Below are 24,164 nucleotides of genomic sequence, written 5' to 3'. Positions count from 1 at the left end.
ATAAATTTAGTATGTGACTTTATTTCAATTTAAAAAAATTCAGGCTGGAGGTGCAGCTCAGTGGTAGTGAGCTGCTTCATGCATGCTTAGCATGCATGAAGTCCTGGGTTCCAATCCCCAGCACCAAAAAAAAAAAAAGAAAAAAAGTCCAGTATACTATACAAATAGTTCTGTCTCCCATACTATAGGAACTGAAAGAACACATCTATTTCTTGTCAACAAGTATATTTAATGAAGATACTAGCTTTTATTTACAGAAGATATATATACATACAACTCCTCACATTAAATGTAGTCTAATTCTGAAAACAAAAAAATTACTTCAAAATTACATACTAAACAAAATAAATAAGAAAGAAATATTTGGCACAATATCTATCATGTAGCAAATAAATAACTCTATACTGTTGGTTGAATGAACTATTTACAATCTATTTGAAAGTGCAAAACAATTGTTGAAAATTAAGGTATTTGTAATAATGTTTAAGTCCAGAAAATATGTTTTTTTCATCAGTAACAATAAATTTGTAGCTTAAAGGTTTTTAATGCCCAGGAAAATATTTCAATTTTGAAAAATGTTTTGTGCATATTGTGCTCTTCTGAAATGTTTTTATTTTCTATCTTAATGCTGGCAATTTTAAGAACCTTGGTGTTTCTTAGTGGAATTCTTTTGTATGTAATTCTGATTTGTAAATTTTTAAGTTACATTGTAAACATAAATATTATTCTATTTATCATTCAGAAATTACAGACCATCCTCCCTAAATTACATAAGTAGCCATAGGTTTCATAGCTCTGTGGTTGGGTTCTATTCCTTCAGAGGTAAGACTATGAAGATGAAGAATACAGCCAATCATTCAGACTTACACGGATTCCTTAATACCTTCCCCTACTCCATGCTCCAAATTGAGATGCTGAGTTAAAATGATGCAGGTACATCACCAGAGATGTCTCCAACTCAATCCCATTTGTAGCACAGCTCACACTGTCAACACTCTTGGCAGAAACATCAGGGGCTTGATGTTTCTCTGGACAGTGGTGTTTCTACCAAGCTTTTCATGCCAGCCTTATGAGGATGGCACAACTGGAAATGAAATAGGGAGACTACAACTGGGGATTCCTAAGCTAGAGGGTGCAAGCTTTATGCAAGCCAATAATTTCTTCTCTTGGTAAGCTGGATGCAGTCCTGAGGTATCTCAGGATGTGTTTTTGCTTGCTTTGTAGAACTCTCTAGTGGCAACACAGTCAGTGGTAGCATATCCGGCAGTTTTGAAGGATTGTGGACTGGAGACAAACCATTGCTCTGGGTACTTCAGATGTCTATGGCCTGCGAGGCTCTAATCTGTGTGACATCTGTGATAAAGTTCTCTGGTTGTCAATCACGTTTAATTGCCGTACATAACTCCGGACATCCTGATGGTTCTTATTAGCTTGAGCTGCATCCAGATCTGGTGAAAGAAAAGAGCCCAGAATTGGGATTGTATGATATTTGCATGTAAGATACACCCTTCTTTCCCCCATTAACTTACTACATTTATCCTCAATTCCTGGGTTTCACCAAGACCTTTCAATATACCACATTCACCGAAACATTTCTACTCAGTTGTTCCATCTCCTCCCTTCTTTCATCCAGTTTTCTTTTCTTCCCTGGAATCATCTCTTTTGATCATTTTCCTTTGCATTGCACATTATTTAAAAAAACAAAGAGGCACCCAAAAAAAGAAGCATTTGTCTGATGGTCCCTGGTGATAAATGAAAATTATTTCCCCTCATAAGCCCAACTCTGAGTCTCACTTCATCTACCTCCTTTAATTCAGATGAGGACTAATGTCAAAGACACAGTTTCATTAGGAACTCACAAACGCACTTAACACTTGGACCAAACTGAAGCAAGCCAGCCAAACGATCAGGTCCTGACAATCCCCTTCACTTATATGCAGGACACAGAATTGTGTCTCAGCTGTATGTGCTTACAGGCTTTCCAGATTCAGGGAAAAAGGCAACACCTGGGCTGAGTTAAGACTTTACCAGACTTCGGTTCTCTTGATGCTACTTGTTCTGAAAGCCCAATTCCCATTCTATTCTGACTCACACTCCTAGCACGTGAGCTACTGGGCTATCAGAGAGCTTCACTGATTTCACTCAAGCCCAGGTTGCAGGGAAATCCAATGCCCACAGGGTACACAGGCAATCTAGAAGAACGAGGAAGGCCAAGTTCAACAATGATGAACTAGAGATGAATTCAACTATTATATAGTGTAAGAACATTTGTAAATGTCACAATGAACCCCCAGTACAACAATAATAATTTTTAAAAGGCAAAAAAAAAAAATCATTTCGATTAAAAAGAAAAAAAAGAAACATAGGGCCCCTGGGAAGTGACTACTTAGCTCCTGAATGTTACTGGCACAAAGGAATCTGTGTCCAGAGATGCCAGATATTCTTGGTTTCTTTTTTCCCTTCTTCTTTTGAGAAATAGGAAATCTGACTTTCTTCCCTATGACTTCTCCCAATTTTCAAATGGTGACATTTCAAAATAAAAGGGGGAAACTGCTCTGTGGAGACCCATCACTTCTGTGCAGTCTAGGGGCCAAATCTGCCCTCTGGATCATCAGAGTGGGGCCTCTGGCTTAGCTGGACCCAGCAGTGACCAAGCTGGAGCCCGGGCTCCTCTCAAGGAGGGTTCTTCCTGCCATAGCATGCTGCTTCCCACACTCCATTTGTTCCTGTTAAATCCTCCCACCCAATCCTAATGCCATCTGCAGAAGGGTGAAGGGGAGCAAAGCAGGTCTCAACCCAGAAAAGCGGAGAGAAGTCACAAAGGCCCCACGGCTGTAAGAAGAAACTCATCAGTATAATTACTGCATAGAAATAATCCCCAGTGGCTGCTGGGCACACTGTACTTAACTTCCCCCGCTTCACACTGGCAGTATACTCTACCCGTACAATATACGGTAATTACACCGTATGTAGTCCCACAGTGTTTACGGATCTATTCCTATAGCTTCAGCTATAGATTGTTGACTTCAGAGCTGAGCAGCTGTTGTTTACCAGCACTTACTGATAACTCTAACAAATGCAGTTGAGATTAAAAACATCTCAGAGAAGGTATGGAAGAATGTATGTTTTTGTGTGTGTGTGGCGGTACTGGGGTTTGAACTCAGTGCTTCATGGTTGCTAGGCAGGTGCTCTACCACTTGAGCCATGCCTTTAGCTCTTTTTTTGTTTGTTTGTTTTAGTTATTTTTCAGGTAGGGTCTTGCATTTTTGCCCAGGGCAGGTCTCAGACCTCCTATCCTGCAGAGCTGGGATCACAGGAATGCACCACTACATCCAGCTAATCCATTGAGAAGAAATCTCACTAACTTTTTGCCTGAGCTGGCCTTGAACCAAGATCCTCCTGATCTCCACCTCCCAAGTAGCTGGGATTACAGAAGTGAGCCACCAAGCCAGGAAGTGAATATAGAACTTACTGCCAAAGGCGCACATAGTGCAAAGCAGATTTTATTGTGATTCTTCTTTGCTTCTTGAAGTTCTCTAAGAACCCTCTCCAGGCTATCAGCCCTCTATGAACATAAGAATTTGCATATAATTTGAAGAATATCCTGGACCCCCTGAAGGGCCATGGAGTCTAGATTATAAACTCCTTTTGTAACTGATATCATTTATCTATTCTCATTTTCACTTGTACAATTGCTTTACGACCAAGTCTTTAAACACATGGTAAATTACCACAGGAAAAGATATGAGGCACTTTTATCCTGGCAGAATCCACATAGGGATAGTTGATGATACGCAAGACTATTCTCATTCTAGAAGTCAGAGAAGGTGCAATCAATTGAATTAACTTTTTAAAGGTCTCCTTGCTCCCCAAGTCGAGATTACTTTCCCTATTTTTTTTCCTCCTGTACATTAAAAAAATGAGTATTTAGTAGATCTGGCATTTCATGTTAGCAAACTCTAATTTTAGGACATTCCTGCAACTACCAAGAGCAAGTCACTCTGATTACTAAAACGAGAACCTTTCAGTCTCCTGGCATTGGGTCTATTGGAAGGAATGCTATAGGGAGGTACACAGTTATGTCCACCATCATCCTATCGTGTTGAGTCAAGGAGCCAAATTTCTTCAAATGACTCATACAATGACCCTTCATAGGGTCCATCTACTCACTTCCAAGCCAGACTGGGGGCCAAAGCTCCAGTCCCCACCCGAGTCCTAGCTCTGGTCTGCATAACTGTCTGGTGCTGTGATGCAACTTAACCCCCAGCAGATTGAAATAGTTATTCGTTAGTAATAACATTTTCATACAAATTAAAGCATTGCACCAGTTCTTCTGACACATTTTCAAATTTTAAAGGGGTACCTCAAATTCCCCAGCAATACTAGAAATACATTATAGAATCCTACTAAGGGACTTTTTACAAGTATACTACAAACATTAATGCATTGTCTTTCCCAGTTTATAAATGACAGCACTGAGTCATCAGGTTGATGTGAGTTGCTCAGCATCAAGCAGTGAGTCACATGGAGCCAGCTGGAGGCAGAGCTGTTGGTCATTGTGCCCTACTTGTTTCTAGCCATGCTGGAAAAGCAGATTACTTCTTTTTAAATTCACTCATTAAAATAATATTCTGATGGTTATTTTCTAGTTTTACAACAACCAAACAAAATCCTTAAACACAAGGACCCATGGAATTCATGGTCCAAAGTGCCTCTGACACAATCAAATGCTATCCAGACTCCTAGAGTGTCTCAGTAGTCTCATTAAAAAGGACTTAATCACCAGATTCCCACTGCAGCAGGCAGCAGCATTGAACTTACTGAAGGGCTGGCTCCTGTAGTACCTCACTGTTCTGGCAGTATTCGCAATCATACGCTACAAGTGGGGAAAAAAAAACAGAAAGAAATGCAAGTCAGCTTAGTGTATAATCCAAAAAGGAAAACAAACCATTATTTATTCCAGCAATCCTCACTCCTACAAGAAACAGCATGTTCTGAGATGTTGACGCTCTGAAGGCAGCTGGCTGATGTATAACCTGCTTAATGTCTTAAAGAGGCACTCACACTCACGTACAAGTCGTTTGCAGGTAAGAAATATTAATGGCTAGCTCTAGTTTCACTGTTCCCTACAATGAAAAAGAACATTTTTGACACCATACTTTTATACTCAGGAAGTTTTTACCATCCTTTCTTGAAGTCAGTGTGATTTGTAAGAGAATTTGTAAATATCTTAGATTTGAGGAAGGCTTAGCTTCTCAAATTCCTCACAGTAAATAGCATTCAGCAATGAGGCCTTCAATTATACTGACTGAACAGTAAGTCAAAATATTCTCTTTGTATATTTTTGTTACCTCACTATGCATTACTGACCTTTCTAGTCTTCCAGCAAAAATGAAAGAAAAATGATTTCCATTCTTTCCTTCCTTCTTTTCTGTTTCTTTCTACTTGTAACACTAACATATGCACATTTTAGAAAATCAGAAGATTTTAGGAACAAAGTAAAAACCACTCAGGATATCACTTCAGAGAGCAAACTCATTCATATTTTGCACCATTTTCTCTTGATATTTAAAAAACAGAAATATAAACCCGTATTTAAAAAAATTAATCACACAGTATATGTATATTTTATTTTGGTTTGATTTTTTTTCTCACATTGCATTATGATTATTTCCCCTGCCATGTGCATTTTAAGACATTTTAAAATGAGCATGCATTCCACCAAATGGACAGGTCATAACTTATTTGGCTTTTGTTAATCATCACTAAGTGATCTTGGACACTTTTGTGTTGAACTCAATCAAAAAGAAGAGAAAAGAAATGAAGGGCAGAAATCCAGACCCTCACCAGCCCCCAAGGATAAACACTGGTGAGACCTTAGCCCCATTCTTTAGCCAAGATGTACAATTCACGCTCACGGTATTCTGAAGAGAACTGGGTCCCCCAGTCCTTGTGTGTGTTTCAGGACATCTTTTGCTCATCAGACTCTAAATAGGATCCTGTAGAGATGGTGGAGTAATCATATCATTACCAAAAGATTGAAAAGGCTCCACTCAGGAAGAAGACTACCCAATTTCTGAGGATCTAATTCTGGTTCTTCCTTTTCTCTCTCACGGACCTCTGGTTTAACAAAGTATAAGAAAATGACTTTGAGGAATGCTTATGTAGCATAAAAAGCCATAGAAGAGTCAAGGCCTTACAAATGTATCTGTGAGCATCATAATACCTTGCTGAATACTACTGTTTTAAGGACTCTCGCAAGCAAAAAGTCACATGTGTCTGCATTGCATGATTTCTCAAACACAAAGAGGAGGCAATCGGAAAAGTTTGAACTTCACTTTCATAAAGGATCCTAAAACCCAGCACGTCTGTTGATTGGCATGAGAAACCTACCACAAATACCTCCGAGAAAATGTAACATACAATGTATAATTAGCCTCTGATATATGGAGCCCTGAAACAAACAGGAACTATGATAATTTTCCTGCTAATTTACTTTAAGTTGTTTTTTCACTTCTGCAAGGGCTTTGCATCTGAAGGGCACAAGTATATTCCATGTAGAATTATTGTAATTCTTCAGATATTGAATGGAGTGTAATTACCGAAAACCCTGGGGAATGCTGCCAGTATGGCCCTCTGAAGAATAATAAAACAATTAGCAGGGGTCAGACACCTCTTCCTATACCATTTTGTAGGGAGTAATTGTTCTGCTTTTTAGTTTTGAAAGCTAAAACATTTCACTCTGACTTTGGTTTTAGATTCCTCTTTACAGCTATACTCTGAGGCGTCATAATTTTTAGCTCATTATGTAGTTTAAAATGTGAGAACAATTGTTTAAATCAGTAATTTCCAGCTCTGAAGTTCATTCTACCTTTCTAAATCTTCGATTAATTTTAACAATGGTTTTAATTTTGACGTATCCTTTTTAATTGTACTCAAAGATAACTTCACTTTAACTTCAAAATCCAAATCTGGCTTTATAAGGAAGTCCATTCTTTTCCTTTGTGAGGTCCAGACAATAGTGTTTTAAATGGTGTGAACTCACAGCAATGATGTGTGAACCCCACTAGACTTGCTGGCCAAAGCACGGTTACAGAATGCTTTCAGGAGGCCAAAGATGGGTTAACCTGATGTTGTAACTCCATCCCTTTTTGCACCCACAGGTACACTCAATATTTAATATGCTTCCGAGACTTCAGAAATCACCTCCTCAAACCATCTCCAGGATGCACAATGCCTTCCACTGCCTGGGTATAAACTATGACTTCCTGCTGTGTGGACGTATCCCGTCACGAGAGCGTATAGCCTCCAAGGGAGAGCACTTTCATTTACAGACATTCTGACTACTAGAAGTTTCTTGTGAATCTAAGCCTTCCAGTACTTTTCAGGCACTGATCCTAGTTCTGAGCTCTGGGACCATAACAAACATGTTTAGTCAACTTACAGATGACTATTCTGGACATCTCCACCCCAGGTCTCCTCTTATTCAGCCAAAATATTCCCAATTTATTCAACAATTCTTCCTAAGACAGCTTTGAGCAGCCTTTTAGACAGTCTCTAGTGTGATACCTTAGTCTGAACAGGTCAGAGAGCAGAGAGAATTACTTTCTTCCCTTCCTTGATCTAGTTGGTGTTCCACATCTAAGTAGATTAACAAGTTTTGAAAACCATGTTGCTGGTATCTGGAATTAACAGAGAATGATTCCTGGCAGCCTGTTCATCGAACTTCTGTGCACATGCAGCTCCCTAAATATGCAGTTGCTTTTGTGGACCAAAGTGGAGGGTTTTCCATTTATCTCCAGTAAAATCTATCTAGTTTTTCTGTCTTTTCATATTCTGCAGACTGAGGCCACATATGCTATCTTCGGTGGTAGACAGCTATTTATTCTCAGTCAAGGTTGACCGAAACTAAGGTTAAAGAGACACAGGTTTCATTATCCAACTGCCACACAGGGATGGAGCCAAAAATTACACCCTAGGCCTTGGAGGTCTTGCCAGAGCAGGTTGGCCTGCCTGGAGCCAGCCAGGCAACTCTCTGTAGAGGGGAAATGCCGGAGTACTCCAAAGCAGAATTTCTCATCTTTGTTTTTTTCCATCCCAGCAAACTTGAGGACTATGACACACTCCCTTTAGCTACTGCTCATTATGCCAGTGATGTGCAGTCTAGGGGTGGATGTGACGAGAACATGTGTGCTCCCTTAGAAGGTGCTCCAAGTCAGTGTGTGGACAAGTGGACCTTATCACCACACCTAAACTGGCTTTTCTTGGCATGAATTCTGAGTATCACCGTTCAGAGCTTGTTTACAAAACTTCATGTGTTGCAGTTCCTGAGCTTCAGAGCTCAGAAATGGACCACCCGAAAGCTGACACATTCCTCTCAGATGTGCATGCACAGAGACCCACAGAGGGAAAAGTGGCAGCCATGCTCACGCACTTATTTCTCTCCATAGATGTCCTTCCTGGGGACCTGAGGTGCTGAGTGATCAGTAAAAGACACTGTCCAGAGGAAGAGGAGACCAAAGGCTCTCTGCACTCCAGCCCTGAGGTGACAGTAGCAAACACAAACGCCCTCTAGCTCTGATGTAGTAACTGTGCTTGGATCCAGTGAAGAATGGGGTGCCTGTTCTCTGACTGGGCCTTTGGGACCTGGTCCTTACCCATTTACCTTTCCACACCACTGCCCCTCAGGAGTGGCCGAGCCACCATCTCCACACCTACTCAGACATGTTGCTAGTCTAACCCACCAGGCCTATGCCTCCAACCTTTCTGGGCAGCTCCATACTGGCTCTTGCTCAGTCCTTCTTCCCTTTTGCTGAGGCTTGAATATCCATGTTCAAGTTTAGACCAGTGCCCTCCAGGCAACGCTGCCCAACACTGCTAACTCTCCCAGACCTCCCACTCCTGGACACCACCACCCAGCCTCCCTGGGCTTAGGCTATTCTGCCTCTCTGCTTGGAGAGTTCTGAAAAGTGCTCTTCGACCTCAGGTCTCTCCTAATTGCCTGTGGGCAGTTAAGATCTTTATCTTTTTTTTTGGAAAAGGAATTGCTATGTAGCCCAAACTGGCCTCAAACTTCTGATCCTCCTGATTTAGCCTCCTGAGTGCTGAGATTATAGATGTTTGCCACCACACCTGGATCTTTTTTTTTCTTTTTTTCAGTACCTGGGCTTGAACCCAGGACCTTCACCTTGAGCCACTCTGCCAGCCCCTTTTGTGATGGGTATTTTCGAGAGAAGGTCTCGAGAACTATTTGTCTGGGCTGGCTTTGAACCACGATCCCTTGGTCTCTGCCTCCTGAGTAGCTAGGATTACAGACAGGTGTAAGTCACGCATCCGGCTACATTCTTGTTCTTAATATTTGCCAGATTGCCTTTTCTTTTCTTATATTCCTCTTCCCACTGATTTGATTCTCTCTTCATCTGTATGCTTGTCAAATATAAGACCTCTGTCAATTATTCCTTGCTTTGTATGTGTAAGCCCTTTCATCTGACAATTTTACCCAGACTTACATGTATTCAGGACAAGAATTTTTTTCCCACAAGAAGATACACAGTCTTCTACAAAGAATGTGCCCAGAATAGCAACTAGGTGAATGTGTACAGTAGGGACCAGAGATAAAAGGGACCTGGGAGCTGAAGCAACCTTTACTAAACCCATCATAGAAGAAGAGGGTTAAGGACTGGGGGCATAGCTCAAGTGGTACAGGACTTGCCTAGCAAGTGTAAGACCATGAGTTCAAACCTCAGTATCACACACACAAAAAAACAGGGAAGAAAAACAAGCTTAACCCTTGTCCCCAGCCATGGATGTTTGATGTTTATGGGGCAGGTAACATACAACACACATGTGTAAAATACATGATGCTCATGGTCTGTCATACATATAATGGCCATGAGGCATGGCAGTTCAGGTGCCTGCCCAGGTACACATGGATCATGTGTGCATCTCTATATTCAGGGAAGGACAGTGAAGGACAGGCCTAGCACCACCGGGAGGGGGAGAGACAGAAAAATGCCCAGTTAAGACAAGTCAAGGGAAAGTCACCTTGAGTCAAGTCTCAGGTATGTAAAAATGCTTTGGGACACCCTAGTTGATCAAATTCTCTGATAAAATAGAAAATACATTTAGATTCCATTTTTTTGTTGTATAAAAGCCTTTAAAATGCTGGACTTGCAGAACAGAACTGAGTTATTTTTGTATGCATACTTACAACATGTCAGTGGACAGCGCAGATATGATACCTGGTCCACATTCCAGTGGGGAGGACAGATAACGAAGAGGCAAGTAAAGAAGATCCTCCAGACTGTGAGACCCGCTCTTGAGGCAGGGTTACATGTCAGAGTGCTGGTGTGAGTGAACAAGGCTAGAAGGTGGTCAGGGAAGACTTTTCAGAGGAGAGAGGACCCAGGAGCTCTGGCCTGAACTGTGAGAAGCTGGACAGAAGAAAGCTGGGGGAAGAAAACCTTAGGCAAAGGCAACAGCTAGTGCAAAGTCCCCGGGGAGAAGACTGGTCTCACCAACTTGGACTGAGGACAGGGAAGATGAAGTGTGAGATGAGGCTGACCAAGTGCTTAGGACATGTCTGAATTTTATGATGTTATTGTACGTAACATGGGTTTATCTTCTGTTGATATGTCTGTATGAAGTTCCCTTTCCTGTATTTTGCTTTTTGACATGTATTTCACTTTTCTCATGACCTAACTTTATAACTTTTGTTGTTTTTTGTTGATTTTCAAACTGCATGTATTTGCCTGAAGGACAAAGACTGCATTGTAGGTATCTTTAGACTTCCTAATAAAATTGTTTATCTGGACTCTGCATATATCATGTTTCTTAGATGCACATCCTTTGGAGTGTCTGCATTTAGCCTGGTCTGCAGAATCTATAGAAAGAAGTAAACTTTCCCTGGGTTGGATGTGTGCCTGTCATCCCAACTACATGGAAAATGTAAATAGGAGGACTGCAATCGAGGCTCACCATGAGGGTGAGACTCTACTGGAAAAGACTAAACCAAAAAGGTCTAGGAGTGTGGCTTAAATGGTGGAGTGCCTGACTGGCAAGCCCAAGGCCCAGAGTTCAAACCTTCATACTCAAAAAAAAAAAAAGGAAACTCTCAAAGGAATCCTATAGTAGATTTCTTTTGGGTTAGTGAGGTTGGCGAACTGGGTGGATTTAGATTTTTACTTAAAGATTCTTTTTCCATAGCTTGTGGTAACAAGTCCAATGCTTTCTCCATGAATCCTGTAATATTATCGGGTGATAGAAAGCACATTATTGCTCATTATGTAAAGACATGCCTAGAGATACAAAAACAAGAAGATTCAAAACATTTTTCTTCCTTAATAAATTAGCATGTTAGTTCCAGAAGCCTAGAAGTTTGCCCTATGCTCTCATTCAGAATAAAATTACTATTTCAAAATCATATTCACAAATAACTATACCTAAATATGGGGATGCCTGAAAGAGAATGAACCTCCTAACACAGGAGCAACTGCCTGTCAGCTTGCTTCATGTAGCCCGGGACAGTGGCAGTCCGCCAGCATATCGTTCTAATCCATTGCTGGTCTACCTTCTAAGTGTCATAAATATTCATATATGCCATAGAAAGCTAGGAAGGGCTTTATTCACACATATTTTTGAATACTCCTTTATGTTCCCCTCAAATGAAAGAATGTCTGCTTTTTTTTTTGCATATGGATTAGAGTGTGAATTCTCTTTTGTTCCTACCCAATAATCCTGAAAACCAATATGCAACAAATTCTCTAATCCTTATTTCAAACCTCAAGGGTGAAGATGTTCAAAATAAAAATACTTAGGGTTGGCACAGTGCTTTGCTGTGACTGTGTAATGCAGTCACCAAGAAAAACCACCGGTGTTCCTGGCTGCCCTGGTGACTTCTGCCCCTGGCACAGTCTCCTAGCCCCATACAGACTGCCAGCTCTGCTCACCCCTGGGCCTTGCTGATGGATGACTGGGAAGTGGCACTGACTTCCATCTGGAAAGGAAGATGTATCCTTCCCCAAGACACAGGGATAACAGCAGCCGCTAGTGGTCATGGTTGGGTAAGGGGCAGGGGCGGGCTGGTTTACAGGGAGAAAACATTAGAAAGTTAGCAACAGTGTCACTTTGATCAAATCCAGGTTTAGAAACCACAATCAAATTTTTTAAAAATTCCTTTCATCTCCTAGTAATACCTAACTCACGGAAGGGTGGTTCTGAAATCAATCTTTCTCATAGTATGATTTATCAAATGAAATAAAATTTACAAAGTTGCTGGAGCAGAGGGTCATTGGTACTCTTTCAATATCTTTTCTTCCTTCTTTGTCACAGTAATTGAACCCCTTCGTTTTTAGTGGGACACATGGATACCAAAAGTAAGGACTACACTTCTAACTGCCCTTTCATGTGGTTAAATTTCTAGCACTGAATCGTGAGGCAATTGGTGAGTACAACTTCTTTCCCTAAGCCTTATCGTCTCCTTTCCCCTTCCCCATAGCTGGGATGGGGATATGGTGGACTGTCATCCTGGGCCAAGTAAAATGGCAAGAGAGAATCCTGGAACCTTGACCACTTCTTGGAGCAGAGCTACTACGAGAAAGAAACAAACGTATCTTGCTCAACCCCTAAGTAATTTAAGTTTGCATTATTGCAGCTGAAATTCTATCTTAGCTATTTAATTGCTGTTAAATTAGTGTGAGTACCTGAGAACAGGGTGTAAAGGATCTCCACTTGCTGTAAGTGTAAAGTCCGGGCATGGAGAGGAGAGCCTCTCCTGGACCATCTTGATTTTTTCTTTACAGGTGTGGATGGGACACTGAGATCTAAAAGCCTGGATGAAACAGCCTCAGCAAAGCCACAGATGACTGGCTTTATATACTTTGCTGTGCCCACTTGCTCTGTTGAGTTACCTTTGGTAACACAAAGTTCTAAAGTCAGCCAGCTCTTTAGGAAACCAGACTTCTCCATCTCTGTGTCCACATGTATTTATAGGTCAATGATGGACTGGCCTAGCTACCTCACAGTCTGCCTTTCTCCATAAATGACTCCCAAGGGATTCTCCCATTTGCTAATCCTTCCATTTTGGAAAAATAAGCTGTTTTATTTTTATTTTTGAGGACACAGGGAAATTGTTTAATTGTCTATACTAATAAGTGAACAAAGAATTTATTACTTTGATAAAAAAAAATCATTCACCTGACAGAGTAATGGAGATGTCCATTCCCTGCTGCAGGTATGGGAGTGGAGAAAGAAAGTGCTGGGAACTCTGGTGTTGTGTGTCCTTCAAGAGGCCTCATGTGCTCATGGACTATTTCTTAAGAAGCCTAAGACATGGGACCAAATACCCATCAAAAGCTGCACTTCCTTACCAGGCTGGGCTCTGCCATAAACTCATTCCCAAAGCTGAGTGATGCTAATCCTTACAGGACTGCTGTAGGGTGTGTCAAACTCTCCTGGAGTCACATACACTAGCTTGCTTTCAAGAAACCATTCAAATTACATTTTTCTGATAAGAATTCTGTAGCCTATTATGGCTAACAGGAAGACCATGGACTGACCATCAACCCAGAGACAGATGGAGCAGGCACAATCTCCATTTTCTGTTGGGGAAACAGACCCACAGAGAACCTAAGGATAACTCCAAGGTGATGAAACTGAGTACTGACCCCAAGACTCCTGAGCTCCATGCTGGGCTTTCCGAACAGAGCCACAGTGATGAAGGCAAATGCTCATCCACAGAAGATAAAACACTGTAATACCTGGGCCATCGGACTGCAGCCCAAGGATGCACAACAGTGAGCATTCCATTCTCATGCATGCTGGAGCTAAAGAAAGGCTTGGCATGCCTGCTTTATTGCTTCATAGAAGATAGAAAATAAACTGTGAGGTACCTACGTCAGGCATTCCTTTTGTTGGGAGAGGTAAGGTATATGAGTGCGGCTGGACAATACTGAGTAAGCAGAGCCAGTTCCACATTTGTTACTGAAATTTTTTTGTTGTTGTGAAGATGTCTGAGTTCCTGCTCCAAACTTAGGAGAACTTCATGGGGATGAGCAATACATATTTAGATTAATTCTCCACAATAAAAATTCACTATCAACTTGCCTTTTAATGACATGCACTAACGCCAGGCTTGGCAGGTAGACATTTCAAAGGTATCCTGGGGCAGTCTAGTTTCACAAACCTTGCGACGCAACACGAACACAGAAGTCATTCTGGAACATTTGTGCATTTTAGCAACAGGCAGCCGGGGATGGAGAACCCACAGTACAAAAGCTAACTGCTGCTGTGAGCACGGCACAAATGCTATTCAATTTCACACACAAAAAAAAAAGCTGACAGGAAGAAATAGGTAGCCAATTTGAACCAAATATTTCAAGACTCTTTTATGTGTAACTACCTTTTTAACATGGCAGCATATATGGAAATGATTTCCTTTATTAGTACAAATGCAAATTTTATTTTAAAAAAACATTGTGGTTAAGGTTATAATACTGCACGTACCATTTTTTCAAAGTTTACTAGATTGTCAATGAACGTCTTGTTCCCCTCATGAGTAAATGTCATATCTGTAAAGAAATAAAAGCCACATTCTAATCACTAACCGAAATATGTCAGACTAAGGAAGTACAATAGCTCCATTAGATTAAACATGTGGATTTGCATAACACTACCGTTGAAAAAAGCTGAGAATAGTTCCTTTTATGTTAGGTGTTTAACTTTCTAAATTGCTTTACCTGAGATTAGTAAAATTTTTAAACTAACCTTCTGTGTCACTCACAAGGCTTCTAAACCATGGGTCCTTGCTCTTCCAGTCACCTTCCAATCCGTTCAGAGTCAGGGCAGAAAGTAGACCACCAAGGTGGACTTCCCAAAGAGACCAATGTGACCTTTGCTCCCCAAGTACTCACCACCTGCCTGGCCTGTGCATTTCTTAGGATTACCTTTAATGAGCAAAGGCATGAAGGGAATAAGAGGAGGCTCCAGCTTAGCTGCCGTCAGCCTATAGGCCCTGTGGTTTCTCGAAGGATCCTTAGGAGAGACAAAGAGGTGCTGGTTAGTGACCAGTGACACTTTCAACAGTGCCTTTTACCACCTCGCACAAACAGCCTTATCATCCCACAATCAGGTGTTTTTGAATCAAATGCAACTACAAAAGAAAGGCAGACAGCAGGGAGTGGTGATTCACATCTGTAATCCCAGCTACTCAGAAGGCAAAGACCAGGAAGATCACCATTTGACATATCAATCCAGGTAAAAAGTTAGCAGGTTAATGAGATGTCATCTCAATCAATTAGCTGGGTACAGTGGTTCAAACCTGTGATTCCAGCTACATGGGAGGCAGAGGTAGGAGGATCACAGTCTGAGGCTAACCCTGGGCAGAACGTGAGATCTTATCTGAAAAAAATAACTAAAGCAAAAAGGGCTGCGGCCATGGTTCAAGTGGTAACATGCTTGCCTAGCTATTATGAGCACCTGAGTTCAAACTCAATAGTGCCAAAAAAGCAAAGAAAAAGAAAGGTTGACAGCCAAACACACTGATTTGTGTTTTAAAACAATTTCACCTATGGTAAGATAATATTTTGCTTTTTGTTCCCATCCTTACTTAAAAGGGAGATTTGCCTATAGGAGCCAAAGAGAAAATCATTTTGAAATTGAACATGAATCATGTAAAGCATACCTCCACCAAATGCCCCTCCCAGGTGCCACCTCCTTCCTGGGAGGTTAGCTCACCTCCTGTCCCATGCCCTGCACAGTGTCCTGACTTGTCCTCTGCAACCATCCCATCACTCCGAGCAAGTCTCACTCACAATTTTATCTGTCTGTTAACACCTCCCAACCAATGGGGAAAAATAATTTTGGCAAGCCAAGAGAAATGCAGCTTCCATCCCGTAGCCAACCTGAGCTGGGTGTAAAGGAAGTGATTATACTGCTTTTCTTAGTTACACAAATTGACCTTATGTGGGACATAAGTCCTCTTTACGTTAGCTCCTGAGGGTGTCATCATTTGTCAGACATGCTTGTTTTAGCAGCACTAAAAGGGATCATAAACTTCTTAAAGTCATACAAGGACGGATAAAATTTCCGAAATGAGAACCTCAATTCAACTAATCAGAAATTGGATTAATGCAGACAGTGAACAGAATAAAGGAGCCACTGTCACTTACCATTAAACTTTCAAACTCTGCATAGAACTTCTTGAACTTGCTTGGCAGTTTCTGTTAATGAAACGAAAATGCCATAGGCATTATATCAGGTTCAATACCTAGGTACGTATCACATGTTACCATTTCTAGGGGAACGTATTTCTTCTGGCTCCTAATCAAACATCTCCAAGAGGCTGAACTGGAATCTGTCCTGCTATTTGAGAGTAACCTTCGAGAATATAGAGAACTTGCCTTTTACAAGTCTTAATCTAGTTGAACCAAAAGTAACCAAATGCTTTGGTCTTGCTATTTTTATAATATTTTCTGGGCTGGATGATTTAAGTGGTCTGGACCTTCCCCACAAACCCTTTTTTACAAACTCTGATTTCCATAATCGGAAATTTAAACGAGAAAATATTAGGATTAAAGGAGCTTTAGAAATTATTTCAATCTTTCTCCTTCTTTACAACACAAGCAACAATGAGAACAGAGCTTTTGATTTTTTTAGGTTTGTTTCACAGGTATTTCCTCAGTGCCTGCAAGAGTGCTGGATACGTACACAGCAGGCGCTCCATAAATATTTGTTTGACTAGTCGAAACCTGTGTTTTATTGATGGAAGGAATTAAGTCTCACAGTTTAAATGACTGGTCCAAAATCGAGCCTATGAGTACCACCACAGGCTTTGTGACTCTTTTACTTTTTCTACCGCCCCTCTTACGTGCTCTGTGATTTTTCTTCCATTCTCTCCTGCATGATTTCTCTGCCTCGTAATATAAAGCTTGATAGTTCTAGCAATTTGTTGACTTCTCCTGTCCATATGTGGGCACATGACTCAGCACCACGCACTACACTTGCAGATTCACACCAGCAGGTCAACACAGGGTCATCTTCCCATCCACTGGTTCGTACTTTGCTTAGATTCAGTACTTTTATAAAGCTGAACTTCTCTCCTCTGACAGAGTCAAACCCAGATGCTTCCTTCCTGAGACTGGGGAAGCATCAACAAGTCCCAGGTCCCAGGGATTCCCAACCCAGCTCTGCTCTGTCCGGTGAAGTCCACCTCCAACACCTGGTTAGGCCTCTTCAATCCTCAGAAAACGCCTCTGCCCTTTTCCTCTGTCTGGATCAGGTTGTTGCATTCCCTTATAAACATCTGTAAAGCTCTCATTTTGTTTCTAGAAATTAGTCTCCACTCATTTCCTAGTACCTATCTTCAAGTTAGGCTTCAGGGAAACCTCATGTCTTTGCTTAGAGGGACTGTTTGGGCTATAAGCTGGGACGCTGTCCCCACGTTGGGTGGGGACTTTCCATGAATGTAGTCCACTTTTAAAACCAGATCTTTTTTTGGTTAGACCCAAATGTCCCATGAACATAGATCTTCTTTTGTTAGATCTCTGTCATTCTAGTTTTATTTTTACTTAGCTGGCTTATCGGTCAAGGGCAATAGGGCACATGGTAACAAAATTTTATGACTCTCAATGTTATTGTGTATCCATACTCTTCTGCAAGAATGTCTCTGTAGGGGCACTTTGGCCAGTTCAGGGGACATTTAGTAATATGTGCACATATTTTTTGTTGTCACATTTGAGGTGGGGTGCGAAAGGAGTGCTACTAAATGTAGTGGGCAGAGGGAAGCTGCTGAGCACCCTATAACACACAGGGCAGTCTCCACAACAAAATGTCAACGGAGCCACCATGCACAGACTCTGCTCCAAATGATTACATCCCTTGATTCCACTCAGAGGGGTTTTTCTACTCAATTACAAATCTTTTCCATTTCTGTGTGTTTTCGCTTTATTTCCTATTTTGCTTGTTGACTGTTTCACATGTGTTCTATAGTTCCCTAGGGTCAAGCACCCCACCTCAGACCGCTCATGCAGCCATCATGGTGCTCATTGGAGTTGTACAGGGAACCCTGGGGAGCTTTTCAGCAAATACAGGGAGATAACCCAACTCGAAGATGCTTATGAATGAAAGCTCTTCTTGCAGAATTACACAGTCACATTTCACCTTAAAAATAAAGGTTTAATGATGAAAGGCAACATACAAATGTCAAAAATAGAAGCTCATAGACTTATTGTACTCCTGTCCTGGTGAAACTGAAGAACCAGCCAATGAGCTCTCTCTTTTGGCTGACTATGGACTGGCCAATTAGCTGTGTCCTTTTGCTGGCTGTACCCTACCCACAGGCCTCTGAATTTCCTCTCCAGAGCAACAAAATGGACTCAGTGTTTCGTACATGCTATGGCCTCACTATCTGGCTGCCTTTACATGGTATGTATACCTGACCCCCCTGAACTGCCAACCCCCAGCAGGCTTTGTGTCATTTTTGGTTTTTCCAAGCAGCTCATTTGGACTCCATGAGGGGAGATTAAAGGCTGGAAGCAGACTATCTGAAGGGGATCCCTAGGTCTCCAGAGATTTCAAAAGCCTTGGGCTGTGAGACAGGGATGCTGCATGATGGCTTCATTGCTGAGATTTCCTGGCAGCACTAACTCTGTCCTTTGCTAGCTGGAAGATGATACAGCTGCATGGCACACAGGCCTCACCAATTCTCTCATTCCTAAATTCAGGACATGAGCTGCCATGAGCTGCGTCTGCCTGGAATTTCAAGAGAAACTCAAGACAGAGAACTTGTGAGGACCTGCCCTGTAAACAATGGAAGCATTCCAGAAGGACTAAGAAAGTCCTTTCAAGATAGAAATGGGGAGGAAAAGAATTTTAAGTGAAGCATTTGGAGATGCAAGCAGCTGCCTCTTAGCACCATTGCAAATTGAGTCTCTATTATATACTCCTTGTCCTCTTTTTTTGTGTGTGTCCCACATGCTTTTTTATTTTTAGCAAGGGTCTATTTTTGTGTGGATGTTCTATCAGAGATTAGTATTTCTTCAACTCTGTGCCACACGTAGGAGGTCAAGCACATTCTGACTACTGAGCTAATGCAAAATGAAGATGTTTTCTAGCTTGACCAACTATCAACAAACCACTCATTCTATTTGCAGCTGAATAACTTTTGCCCCAAAGAGAATCCAAGCTAACTGGTGTTCCTCTACAGAGACAGAAGTCTGCCAGGTGGTTAAGGGACACTTAGCACTCAATTGGGCCAAACAGTTGGTCTCTGGGCTGTTTCTCCCAGGAGCAAAACGACTACTTGGATAAAAAATGGATCTTCCACCCTCTTTCAATCATAGAGAAGGCTTGGTGCAAAAGCGATAAGCAGACATTTCAGAGACCATTGAATCTATGGGCAGAAGTCCTTTTACAGTCATTCAAGCTATGTGTTATGTTATAACTAGAAACTGGACTTATTATTTACATTGGTAGATGAAGAAGCTGAGGACACCCCCCCCCCACACACACAAACACACCAAGCAACCTCTTCACATTCACAAAAGAATATCTTTTTAAATGCTCATTCTGAGGCAACTGGAAAAAGAAGACAGGTCACCTCCCTCCCGGTGTCCCACCTTTTCCACTGTTATACCAGTGTGAATGCTATTTGTATAAAAAGGCTCACTGGTGAGCCTGTGTTTTTATTCTTAAGGCAAAAGTCACAGCTGGATTTCAGCTGCAGCTTACCTCCCACGTTAGCGCCAAGCGGCTCACAGCGACATTGCTTAGGCCCATGACGATGGCAAAAAAGGAATTCAGATTTTTGTACTCCTTACAGCTGAAACACAAAAGGCACATGTTTGAGTAAAATGAGATAAAGAAATAAGAGTTCTATTTTCTATTTGTCATTAATAATCATCAGGACTCCTTTATATGACCAGGCAATGGTAAGAGCTACTGCACTGTGTAAGCTACGTGTGGGTAACCACGTTCTGTTGCTTGATTCTCACTGTTGTTTCAGAAAGTTGATGGTTTAGACATTGAAGTTTAGGTTTTGAGAAGTAATTTAAAGGCACCTCCCTGAAAAGTTTTTATTAATATCCAAAATTTGCTAAAAGCCATGGTGAAGCTGGAAGGAAACATCCCATGGAATGGGAAGAGAGAAAGTGAAATGTCCTTTGGGACTTCCAGTCCTGGAAGTGAACCCTCCATGGTGGGTGGAGAGGGAACCAGGGAAATTACAATGCTGCAGCCATCTGGCTTCTACCTGCAATGCAAATGCTTCTAATTTATTGAAAACTATCAACTTACAAGGTATGGTCACTATGGGCTGTGCACTTAATCTCCAGGAGTTTGAAGGTGAGAAATAGTCGGAACAACTGACAACACAATAACCTTATTTTCTGGGCATTTTATTAATGCCAATTAACTTGATCATTTTTTCTGTATTTATGCCTCTGTTAGCTTTTATGAATACATACTTGGGAATGAAACATGTGGATCAAGCTCAGAAATTCTTATTACAATGGTGATATTTAGCCTGGTACTCTGTTTAACTTAAAAAAAAAAATCCCCAACTTCTTCATTCCAGGACCCTAATAAGGGAAAGTGTTCATGGTGCAATAGCACAAATCCTTCACCCCAAATCAATATGGTTATCAAAGGTGACTGTAACATAAATTAGTCCTGTTTAGGTTAACACTTGTAAAATGTGCAGTTAGTGGCTGCATTTGCTACCTGTGTTCTCACTGCAGGAAAGAGTAGCAAAATGAAATCCTTCAATTGTCTGTGAGGAAATGGGAAACAATGTTCCAGAGAAGCTGTTATATTGTGTCTGGTTCACTCATGAGAAAGCAACCAAGGCCTTCAGTGCTGGAGCACTGGCTCAAAGGACAAGACTTGAAAGTTATTTAGGAGACACCAGGGCTGAAGGCAGTGAGCACCAGCATGTACATGTATTTGCCTTTGTCTTCTTATTTGAACTTGAAAAATAAATGCAGAGCTGTAGATCTGGCTTTCTGGTCACTGTACTGTTACCAACTAGTAAGGAGACTTCTGTGTGCCTCAGTCTCCTCACATCTAAACAAAGGATCAACATCAGTCCCACCCAGCCTTTCAACTTCACAAAGTTCTGGACAGGGCAAAGAGTTTACAAAAGGGAGATGTAAGGAAAGGGTGTACGGGGGTGAATATGGTCAAACTATTATGTACCCATGTATGAAAATGGAAAAATGAGATCTGTTGAAACTATTCCAGGAATGGAGGTAGAGGGGATAAAGGAGAATGATGGAGGGGGTGAATTCAACTATGATATATTGCAAGTACTTTTGTAAACATCACCGTGTACTCACAGCACAACAAAAAAAATCTTAAAGAGTTTAAAGAGAACACACTGCAATTCTTTAGAAGTATCAAGTAAAATCTATGCTATTGTCACTGGGATTCTGTATCACTCTTGTGGACCTTGGAGTTATGAAAGTCTACAATCTTCTCTAGCTGGGCTGAGTGCCCAGGTCTATTACAGGACGGCAGCCTCCACACAGGCCTTGATTATGTAAATAACATAAACCCATGTATACCGAAGGCTAAATCCACCTGCTCACTCACATAATCAGAGGGGAGACCAGTCACAAAGGGGAAAACAGCAAAGAAAAGGAAGAATTCCTGGGTGTTCATGAGGTCTAGCTATGTTGTCTCGATAAAATAACAGGATGAGGCCCCAAAAGGTTTCCTGACTCCCCGTGTGTGTGCAGATCACCTCTGTCCCCTCTGAGCTGTCTTATTAGCACCACGGGCTAAGGTGAAGACAGAGCTTGCTCCTTGTAACGGAAAGCACACTTTGTCAGAGTTTCCATAATCCACTCATTCCAAACACGGGAAGGCATCTGTTCACTGCAGTGAGGCCCCACATGCTCCTAGGGAAAGTGGCTTTCCTCCGAACCTGAAAGTCCTAAGTAGCACTTTACTAAATCTTTCTTGAAATAGCCAGCTTTCCCCAAAAAAAGAGACAGCAGAATTTGAATCCAAAGGACCTAGTATTCTGTTGAATACTCAAATTTTTGGCAAAATAACTCAAGGCATTTGGCATGCTGATGTCTATAATACATCAAGCAGCCCGTGCGCCTTTGTTTAGCCCTGGAAATCAGACTCCATGTGGGATCTAAACTGTTTGGCTCAGGAAAATTGGCTGGCTGGGGTCACTTGTTCTTCCAACCTTCCTGTGCTTGAGCAGCCTGTGTTCAGAAAGGAAAGGAGTCTCACAGCCACAGGCCACATTTAGCCTTTTATTTTTAGCACGGTGGTGATACCAAAAACATGGAAGTAAACAGGAGGTTGTCAGGCATATCTAAATAGCAGGAGAAGATTAAATTCATGTCAGAGAGAAATCTAACTGGCCCCTGCCGTAAATAAATTGTTTCCCACGAAGTGCTGTTACATAGAATATTTATAAGATGCTTGCTTTCCCTGATGTTTATGGAGATGATTTTCTTGTACCAGGTTAGCTTGCCTTTATGCATTTCACTGGTTTTATTCTGCCTGAGTTGGATGTGTGGCTCTACAAGCATGTTCTACTGCCCTCTACTGGTGAGAATGTAGAATTTAGCTTGCAAGGGTCTGAAACAGAAGTTTCTACAAGAGAACTTTTCAAACTGAAGAAGGCAAAAAGTTCTGAGGGGCTCAGTGCAAAAAAGAGGTTCCGGTGTTGACTCCAGCATTGGTGGTATAAGATGTTAATTTATATACTTATGTCTGTCAAATACTAAAAAGCTAGAAGAAATTTATCTTTTACAAGAATTCAGTGTTGTACCTTTTCTTTTTATATTCTGCTTTTATTTTTAAGATGTATTATAAATAAACAAAATAAAATACAGTTCAGAGATTTTTTTTTTTGTTTCTCAAGCTAAAGATACTTACTGGGCTGCTATCTTAATAAATTTTTTTAAGAGCTGAACACGTTTACTGAGCTGGGAACAAAGACAGATCTCAGTGACGACCCAGAACTGAATTTCATTAAATCTCCTCAGGAACAAATCCAAGTTTGCTGTGGTCTTTTTAAAATTATGCCTTCCAAATGTGTGATAGATTAGCTCCAGCTAGAACAGAAAGGAAAACAACTTCATTTATTTGTTTGCTTTTAAATCAAAATGCCAGCTTGGCTTCTCTATTTGTTAAGACAGTGTTCTACTGGTCAGCCGATGTGAACTTGTCCTGCAGATCTGAAGGGCTTCCCTGAGACCTGTTAAATATATACTAGGTATGACTGACTCAATATGCTCAGGAAAACATAGCATAGCATCACAAAGAATTTTCTTTATAACTCAAAGACTTTCTAACAGGCTTTATTTATAAACTCAGTATGCAAAGTCCACTCTCGAGTGGTTGAGCGATGCCAGCAGGCTTCATTCAGAATCACTATCGTACCTACTGACACACCCGATGGGGCACCTTACCTCATGCACACAGTTGAAGAGCTCCCAATCATAAATTGTCATCTGGTAGGCCAAGTCTTTGGAGCTCATGAGCTCGAAAGTTCCCACTGTTCCAGAGGTTGGCCCTTCCTGTTCTGGTAAGGGAGTCTGTGGAGAATAATGCAGAACTAGATCAGAACCTCCAAAGAGACTGGTACTTAGTGCCGGCTGCTTTCAGGCATTTCTACTGGGAAAAGAGTGGAGAATCTGTCAGAATTTCCCTCAGAGGAAAAAACTGCCTTTACTCTTAATGTCACTTGCTTCAGTCTTCTCTTTTTAGTCACTATCATCATTATAATCAGTTTCACTAACTAGAAAATGTGCACCATGGCAAATACGATTTGGTGAAGGGTGACAGGTGGGGGTTCTCTTATGCCTGGGCATGGAAGTCCCTGGAAACTCTTCCTTTTCCCTGGTAAAGATGGAAGAAGTCTCTGGAAACTTCCCCCCTCATAATTTCCCACTGAAGCTGTTACAAAAAGCAAGATAGACATGGCTTTCGGTCCACAATGCTGCTTACTACTGCTGGTGGCAGTGGTTGAGTTACTATGGCTCCATCTCTTGAACACACTGCCTGGGTGGGGTGTGTGGTGTGCTCAATGCTGAGGTTACATGTGAGATCCCATTCCTCTCCCTTTTGGCAGCTGTTGAGTTGAGAATGATATTCAAGTGACTATACTGGTTGGGACAAGACATTAGAAGACTAAACTCTGCTAC

The 24,164-nt window shown here is 41.4% G+C and overlaps 1 protein-coding gene and 1 long non-coding RNA gene across 9 annotated transcripts in view; one reads left to right on the top strand and one right to left on the bottom strand.

The window, feature by feature from the left end:
• Positions 1 to 208: 208 nt before the first annotated feature.
• Rapgef4 (Rap guanine nucleotide exchange factor 4) overlaps positions 209 to 24,164 on the bottom strand; it is a 277,285-nt gene continuing 253,329 nt past the window's right edge. For all 8 annotated transcript variants that reach the window (XM_074071113.1, XM_074071114.1, XM_020166059.2 and 5 more), the window contains 8 exons: positions 23,430 to 23,555; positions 22,894 to 23,072; positions 19,726 to 19,816; positions 16,167 to 16,217; positions 14,943 to 15,030; positions 14,503 to 14,567; positions 4,822 to 4,876; positions 209 to 1,448 (listed from right to left, as the gene is read on the bottom strand). In XM_074071113.1, coding sequence (XP_073927214.1) covers positions 1,321 to 1,448; positions 4,822 to 4,876; positions 14,503 to 14,567; positions 14,943 to 15,030; positions 16,167 to 16,217; positions 19,726 to 19,816; positions 22,894 to 23,072; positions 23,430 to 23,555 — 783 coding nt within the window. In that variant the 3' untranslated portion in view covers positions 209 to 1,320. The remainder of the gene's footprint in view (positions 1,449 to 4,821; positions 4,877 to 14,502; positions 14,568 to 14,942; positions 15,031 to 16,166; positions 16,218 to 19,725; positions 19,817 to 22,893; positions 23,073 to 23,429; positions 23,556 to 24,164) is intronic.
• Positions 6,490 to 9,767, top strand: LOC141422587 (uncharacterized). Its single transcript, XR_012447254.1, has 2 exons — positions 6,490 to 7,251; positions 8,451 to 9,767. It is a non-coding gene; the product is annotated as an uncharacterized lncRNA (long non-coding RNA).

The sequence above is a fragment of the Castor canadensis genome, chromosome 4 (genome assembly GCF_047511655.1).
Source record: "Castor canadensis chromosome 4, mCasCan1.hap1v2, whole genome shotgun sequence".
NCBI classification, from domain to species: domain Eukaryota; kingdom Metazoa; phylum Chordata; class Mammalia; order Rodentia; family Castoridae; genus Castor; species Castor canadensis.
The sequence above is the reverse complement of the archived record's forward strand: the minus strand, read 5'-3'. Positions and strand labels throughout refer to the sequence as shown.